The sequence below is a fragment of the Galendromus occidentalis genome, unplaced genomic scaffold (genome assembly GCF_000255335.2).
Source record: "Galendromus occidentalis unplaced genomic scaffold, Mocc_1.1 scf7180000077469, whole genome shotgun sequence".
Taxonomy (NCBI): Eukaryota; Metazoa; Arthropoda; class Arachnida; order Mesostigmata; family Phytoseiidae; genus Galendromus; species Galendromus occidentalis.
Genome location: NW_003805457.1, coordinates 337,711 through 345,451, shown reverse-complemented (window position 1 = coordinate 345,451; position 7,741 = coordinate 337,711). Strand labels below are relative to the sequence as shown.

Here is a 7,741-nt window from a genome sequence, read left to right as displayed (position 1 = left end):
ACCATTTCTGCCGCACAAAATCGGATGAATTGCTGTATGTATTTGCGCAAAGATCCCAACAAGGTTTTGGAGGTAGTTGTACGGCGTTTCTCGAAATGAGAGTTCGAGAACCGAGACTTCCGCGGTGGGAACGAAGCGATATGATTCTCCGCGTCACAGCGTTGAAGCGATTCCCGCCTCAGCAGGGGGTCGACGCGGGTACATGCGTCTGCACCATGGATGCGGCGGTTCGCAAGACTAAAGAGGTTACCCCTGTCCCAATTCGATCAGAAGGCAGGTCGGGGAGGCCGCTGGGTTCTCCCGAATCAGCATCAGTACTGCCTCTCTCGATTGCCGCGCGCTCCGAATCCTCTCGCCATCCACCCTCTACGGCATCTCGCCTGGATGGCGTCGAGCCATTCCTCCGTTTTCCGGATAATACCGTTCCCCGAACCCGGCGTACTTGACAGTCTAAGACAGGAGCGTGATCCGGAAACTGCTCTCGCCGGGGCACCGTTTGGGATTCTCTGCTCGAAAAATGAATGTCCCCTGATATCCAGATTCCCCTCCGCGTCTCCGCTGACATTCATTTATGATCAAAACCGTTAGACGTCCCAGGAGTTCTCGATCCCGAAACCGGCGCGCGGAGCGAGATACACTGTCGTCTGCGGCACGAAAAAGCCGCATTCACCTCTGCACGGAAATCTCGAGAGTCAACCCTCTCCAGACGGACCCTCTCCCAGAGCATTGAGCGTCCTAGAGCCAGTTGGATCAGCGCGCAAGCGATGATCGTACTTTCGTCGGGTAGTAAATGTAGTCATGGAGCATCGAAAGCGTTTACGGGAGTTGAGGGATTCTGACAACCTCAAATACGACAACGAGTATAGCCCTTCAGGGGCGTGCAGGTTGCTTCAGTTCTCGATCGATCTCTGGTATGACCGTATGGTGCGTTTCAAAACAAAGCTGAGTTCGAGAAGCGAGCTCGTTCGAAAAGAAGTCCGATGCGCTCAGGTAAGTCCATTCCAACACAAGACATTCCTTTTCTGTCTCCCGGATGGTTCATACTTCGATTGCAGTGAATCTGAGTGCCACTTTCCTCTGCATTCCGCCGAGGAGCTCGCTATCATGCGAGAGGGTTCGGGTCAATCACATGGTGTTCCCTGTCCCCTGTATCCAACACACTGCAGATTCGCTCTCGCTTGTCCTGCGCGAGTTCCAGAGTAGCATTTCCATGGAACGCGAAAACTCTATTTGAGCTGCAGTCCACCCGAAAATCGTCACGATCAAGCACCGAACCTATCATCGCGCCCCATGCTGCTCTATTCGTCATGGAGTCAATTGCTATCAGGACGTGCAGATCTCCCCGGATCGAGATGCATTCGAATTCTATCCTTTTTCGTGTTCGCGGGGTGAGGCTCGATGATAATTCTGAGAATAAATCGACTGACTGACGGCGAGTATTCGATGGACGCAACTCCCCGGAAGCCGAAAACGGCCGGGATCAGCTGTGCATTTACAGAATTGTCCCCGTCGGTCGACGGGCCTCCGTGAAGTTAGCTGTCGATTTGACCGGGAGCCTTTCTCGAGTCTTCGAAGAGACGGAACTATTTGCCGAGTTTCCTCGGGGGAAACGACCCGATGCCTTGTGAGCCTCAACATGCATTGCCTGAATCTCTCCCGAGATGTTCGGCCCAGCCTGCCCCACAACGAAGAGAGCTAGAGAGAGCCTCCTTTCTTCGGTGTGCCATCGTCCCTTCGAGCGATTAAGATCCCTGAGATTCAAGTCATCGGCGGATCTTGACTCCTACGAATCGAAGTCGCCGGCATTCATTCCGACCAAGGATTCAGAGGAATCCGGCCCTACAATATAGGAATTATTTCCCGGGAGCTCCCGCGACTCACTTGATTCTACTCTCTGAAACTAGACGCAGATGTCTAACCGCCCATCATCTGTTTTCCTCTTGCATTCCAGTCAGTATGTGTTCAATACACCGCTCGACAAATATATCATCGCAGAAAAGTTCCCCCACAAGGTGCTCAAGACGACGATCTCGAAGCCTTCCCCCAACTGGACTGTTGGTTCCGGATAGTGGGACTGACAGAGAGCAGTATTGCCAGCATACGAGAGATAACGGGTGATAGCTTCGATCGCTTGTTCCAACGCACGGATGACCAAATAAAAGGTAAAGAATTTCTCCGAATTAAAATTGATGATTACAAGCACGTCCTCTGACTCTTGGTGACATCCGGATTTCTTTCGGAACTTCGAGTCCCGAGACCCTCATTCTCGTCAGACATTATACGTTCAATTATCACCTCTGATCGCACTGCTCGCGTTTTAAACGAAACACTAGCTCGCAGGTAGCCCATCGAATCGCCGCTTCGTGACTGGGACACCCTAGCGGTCACTTGTCTCGCACGTCACTGAATGGGCGAGATGATTCTCTTCCTGTCACTCGACCCCAACCCAAGCGCGCACGCTCACTGCTCCCTCGCATTACAGATGCTCTCTGCGACGGCGACGCAGAAGATCGCGCACACCTTGTGGTTGCTTTACGAAACCTGCGGAAAGTCGTGGAGCGCTACAGAACGACAGAATATCCCCTGGGAAAGGTACGAAAAACTGAGAATGTAGTATGTAACAAGTGATTATATGCTATGCATGCGCCCCAGAGATTCGCTCGGTACAGGAAACTGCCGGGGAGTCTCGATCTGGGGAAAGTCGGTGGCTATATCAATCAGAAGAAATATCACTTCCATAGTTTGTGGACTATGACGAAGATCTCAGCTGGGAATACCTCGGGAAAGCCGAATTCCAAGCAGCACAGCCGTCGACGCCTCTCCGCCAGGCGGCCCCGAAAGCCCAGAAGAAACCAATTCTGCCTCGACTGACGAAGTGAGTTGATCGGGGTAGGACGGTGTCAGACATGTTATTCCGGGGACGAGCAGCCTAGAGCTGAAGCCTCGTCCGCTCAACAGAGGAGATGTACCTCAAGTACTCTGATCAATGCTCTCACTACAGAACTCCGCCGCATCAACGGAAGAATACGGGTTGTGCAGAGAATAGTCCCGGTGGATTAGTGGCGAAGTCTCGATCGGATCTCAGCCGGTCCGACCGGGAGAAGAACGTTCCTCGATTCACCCGCAGACGACTACAGACCGAGCCCACACCTAGCTCGACGGGTTCCCTGTCACCGTCAAGAAGTCCCTCATTCGCGACGTCACCTGACGCTTCTGTCGATGCTTGTTTTGTGGACCAACCGGAGAAATCTCGCGTTTCCTCGAACGGCCAAGGTTCGATTATCGAAATTCTAGCAGGAGAAAATCTTGAGTCTTTTTCGCTCCTAGCGAGCCTCGCTCGAATCGAGAAAGTGTCCCCGTTCTCTCTTCATCGAGAAGTCCCATTTTTTCATCGAACCACCGAGGATAAAAAATTGGCGAATTCAAAAAGCAAATAATTCTACCCTTCGCAGCTTCATCAGGAAGCAACACTGTACCTCGATCACCGCGGTTGCCTTGCATGAGCCACGCGATTCGTCACAGATTCGAGTCCGGAGTCAAAGTGGCCAACTGTCAACAGTGTAATAAGCCCATGTTCTTCGGGTATAAATGCAAGGAGTGCAAGTTCCGCTGCCATAGAGATTGTGCCGATAAGGTTCGTACATTCCATGGCTCCGAAAGTTTTTGCCAGAGCACAAGCCAATTCTGGACCAACGCCGGATGCCCGTATCTGAATCATGCCGAAATCATTTCCAGGTCCCGCCGAGTTGCGGTCTTCCGAATGAATTGCTGGACGTATTCGCGCAAAGATTCCAACAACAAGGAGTTTACGGGGGTCTCACAGTGTCGCTCGGGAGTTACTCCCCGTGCGGGATGCCCAAGCACGCGCTCGCGGGCAACTTGCGCGGAGGCTTTTCGCACCACGCGGGAGATTCCTCGAGCACTACGTCGTCGTGCACCTCGTCTGCCCCGAACTCTCCGCACTTCTCGAGCTCCGGGGGTCTCTCGGGCTCGAATGGGGGCAAGAAGTTCCGTTTCCCTACCCAGGAAGACTTCAAACGAGGGAGTAAGAGTCAGAGCAATTCAGGAGATTACACGACCGGCGGAAGCAAGAAGACCAAGTCGATGACGGACTCGGAGAAGACGGTGGTGTCCGGCAATTCAAACTCGGGAAGCGCAAGCGTGAGTAGGACCAATGCTGACCAGATTGTGTGCCTGCTGAACAGTCTGATCTGCCCGCATGCATGGGCCGCCCGTGATTCGGGAGCGGTCAGAACGAGCTCCACTCCTGACCATCCTCGCTGAATCGGGCCCCCTCTCTTTCACAGACTGACAGTGAGAAAACCATGGCACACAGAATCAACTCCCAGGATTCTCAGGTTGGTTTTCAGAGAGCCGCGCAGAGCGTCGTCCTTTGAATGGCTCGGCATAACCGCGCGGATCTTTCCTTTCTAGCTATCATCTCGAGAATGGGACATACCACTGAATGAGGTGAATCTCGAAGGAAAGCTAGGCGAGGGCCAGTTTGGAGTGGTCTATAGGTGAGAGCTGCATTCGACGGAGTAACTGATCACTTCATGCACTCGTCTTCCAGCATCCCGCTGATAAAAGTTTTCTTCTCTCGCAGGGGTAATTGGCACGGTGCTGTAGCAGTCAAAATGCTGAACATGGAATCGGCGTCACATAGGAGGAGATCTGAGATAATGGCAACATTCAAGCAGGAAGTCGCAATTTTCCGAAAAACGCGGCATGAGAATCTTGTGTTATTCATGGGAGCTTGCGTGAAGCCCCCGAACTTGGCCATCGTAACTTCCCTTTGTAAGGGAATAACTCTCTATCGGCACCTTCACCTTCGCGGTGACAAATTCAACCTGAGCAAAATCGCAAGTATCGCGCTACAGGTCTGCTTAGGTGAGTGATGATTTCGTTGCTCCCGCCCTCTCCTCGGGAGGAGAGAGCGAGACGCTCCTGCGGGTTATATGTATGGGATAAATTTCCCCCTCGCCATTTCCCTTGTTCTCGCAGAGTACCATGCAAACGGAGAGGAGGTTCACTGAATCCCATTTCAGGTATGGGCTATCTACACGCAAGAGGTATCCTGCACAAGGATCTGAAGACAAAGAACATTTTCTACGAGAACGGCAAGATCGTCATCACAGACTTTGGTCTATTCTCTGTAGTGAAACTTTGTCAAGACGGCCGCAAAGGAAATTATCTGACGATTCCTCACGGATGGCTCTGCTACCTGGCGCCGGAGCTCCTCAAAGATCTCCGGCCGGGTGTTGAGCACCCAGATCTCTCATTTTCTACTCGGAGTGATGTCTATGCTTTTGGAACGGTATTTTTCGAACTGCTCACGGGTACTTGGCCTTTCCGTCGGCAACCTCCAGAGAGTGTTATCTATCAAGTTTCGAAAGGTATCAAACCGTCCTTGGCGAATTTCCAATCGACGGTAGATTTCAAGGAGATTCTCATGTCGTGCTGGGCCTTCCAAGCCCACGATCGACCCGATTTCGCGCGACTACAGATGCACTTATTGAGACTACCGAAGCGGAAACTTACGCGTTGTCCATCTCAACCATCAAATTTGGCGCGTTCCACCGAGTCTGTGCGTTGAAGGCTCGTTCGAGCACATCTCTGGTGGACTAACTACATACGAAGCTGGCTGGTTGAGAGCGAATGCTTCCTCAGGAGAGATGTTCAACTCTTCGTTTTCGCCGTGCGTTCCGTTGGTGTACGATGTCGAGCGAAGACTTGTGGCAACAAGTCGGTGACGGTTCACGACTCAGTGAGAAATCAGCACCTTATCAACTTGAGAGCTTATTTATCTATATGTATTTGATAGTGATCTCTCTGGTCGCTCAGACGACGATCCGCCGGCTGCCTCCGGTTGGTTGTACGCAGCGTAGATAAATTATTGACGGTGTGTACATGAAACGAGGAGGGATAACGCGTTTTAATAGGATCCATGGGTTCCCAAATCGAAGGGAAAGAGCGACAAATGTGGGAAAGTCGAACACAGCTAAAAACAGGGGTTGGCATTGATTAGGATTCCCTCCACTCCGTTGAGATTCAGATTTGTCGAGGGTCCTTCTCGAGGGGTGAAACCCAACACGAGAATGAGCTTGGGGTCACGCAGCTCTGTGATGAGCTCCTTAAAAACCTCTCGAGGATTTTTGTTATCGTGATCACTGATTCGTTGTAAAACTCGGTAATTGAAGCGGTCAAAGTGAAGCATCAAAACCGCCTAAGTCAAGAAGGTAGCCAAAGCTTAGAGCAAAGGTCTCCCGAAGTGATATGTATTTATTGATTGTCATTCAGACGGAAAATTGAGGTACAGACGTATCTCAATGCTATATCTAGCGACAGATTCCGACTATACAGACCTGCGAGCATAATTCCGCGCGAGGAGAAGTCCGAGGTCTTGGAAGAAAGTATGACTGCTGAAGAAAGTTTATTGAGAGAATGTGGGCCTCGAGGACGGCTCTAGAAGTCATCAGACAAATGCAATATATTGCTGTGAGTATCATAGTTTGCTTCGCGATTCACTCGCAGAGCTAAGGACCCGAATGACCAGATGATATTTGGAGCTCATCACAATTCAAGACAAGCCAAATCAGGCGACAGCAGAATCACCTGATGCTTACGACATATGAACTCCAGGATGTCAGACCCCGCAGCTACCGGGCTTTTGTTGAGGGCAAAATGTCGATACAGTCAAGTCTTCCTAAATTGAACCCGCCCTAAATTAAAAACCCTCGCTAAGTTATAATTTGAACCAATTTCCAGCAGCGCTCCGATAACTTATAACATAGACTTTCACCATAGAAATATTAATAAAATATCGCTGGAAGAGGAAGAACAGGAAAAAACATGAGCCTTCGCTAACTTATAACTTATAATTATCTCCGAAATCGGTCTCCCGAGAATTATAACTAAGGAAGACTTGACTGTACTGATAGTGTCGTCAGGGATCTGATGTCTCTAACTGTGCCTGCTCCTGGAGAAAGCAATGTGACGAGTTCGCGGAGATCGTGAGAACCTCCACCTCGATCAACGGTGATGAAATTTTGTGATTTGGATAGAGGTTTCCGTCGGAATTCGATTTCGGAGACATCCGAGCGAGATGAAAGAATACGTGTGTCCGTCACATGAATAAACGATGGATTCCGTGAGAATGAAGGGAATGATGAACCGCTTTCAATGATCCTTAGCGCGAGCTGATGTCGACTACGGGAGTCTAATCGGCCTGGGCTCCAGCGAATCGATGAACCAAAGCAAAGACAGAGACCAGGTTTGCCCCATGCTGGGTTGAGCCGGGGCTCGTATGCGCGAGCATGTGTCGGGTGTCGGGAAGCTTTCCTTCCCGAAATTCCAAATATGCCAGGGAGCCGAATACGTGCGGGTGGGTGAACTTCAGCACTGACAAGCTACTCCAGCCCAGAGGTCGTGCATGCTCACCCACGAAAAAAACCGATCTAGTTTAAATGGAGATGCATCCTCCTGAAGCGCGTGTATACCGTTTTCGAGTCGATTCCAGCGCCTTTCCGTCGTCCCGCCTTCTGGTTCGTCTATTCTTCGCATCCTCTCCCTCCTGACTCTCTCCGAAGATTTACGGAGGAGCAGCATCGTCTCCACTGAAGCCCTACACCGCCACTACAGGACCCAGAATATGGCTAAAGGGCGATCCCAGAGGGAGAAGTGTATGGGGGAACTGACCCCGATGAAATCGGTGCAGACTCTCCGGGGCGCAGTCAGCCGT

At 51.2% G+C, this 7,741-nt stretch overlaps 1 protein-coding gene across 1 annotated transcript; it reads left to right on the top strand.

Annotated features, from left to right (window-relative positions):
• Positions 1 to 798: 798 nt before the first annotated feature.
• Positions 799 to 5,596, top strand: LOC100906019 (kinase suppressor of ras). The gene is made up of 11 exons (XM_018639986.1): positions 799 to 990; positions 1,952 to 2,162; positions 2,483 to 2,592; positions 2,742 to 2,875; positions 3,002 to 3,273; positions 3,453 to 3,634; positions 3,736 to 4,161; positions 4,308 to 4,388; positions 4,435 to 4,520; positions 4,607 to 4,890; positions 5,049 to 5,596. The coding sequence occupies exons 1-11, from the start codon at positions 799 to 801 to the stop codon at positions 5,594 to 5,596; spliced, it is 2,526 nt and encodes an 841-aa protein (XP_018495502.1).
• Positions 5,597 to 7,741: the final 2,145 nt, after the last annotated feature.

Coding starts and splice junctions, on each gene's coding strand:
- LOC100906019 (XM_018639986.1), top strand. CDS start 799: ATGGAGCATCGAAAGCGTTTACGGGAGTTGAGGGATTCTGACAACCTC. Junction 4,521..4,606: donor CAGTTTGGAGTGGTCTATAG/GTGAGAGCTGCA, acceptor CTTCTCTCGCAG/GGGTAATTGGCACGGTGCTG. Junction 4,891..5,048: donor CGCGCTACAGGTCTGCTTAG/GTGAGTGATGAT, acceptor ATCCCATTTCAG/GTATGGGCTATCTACACGCA.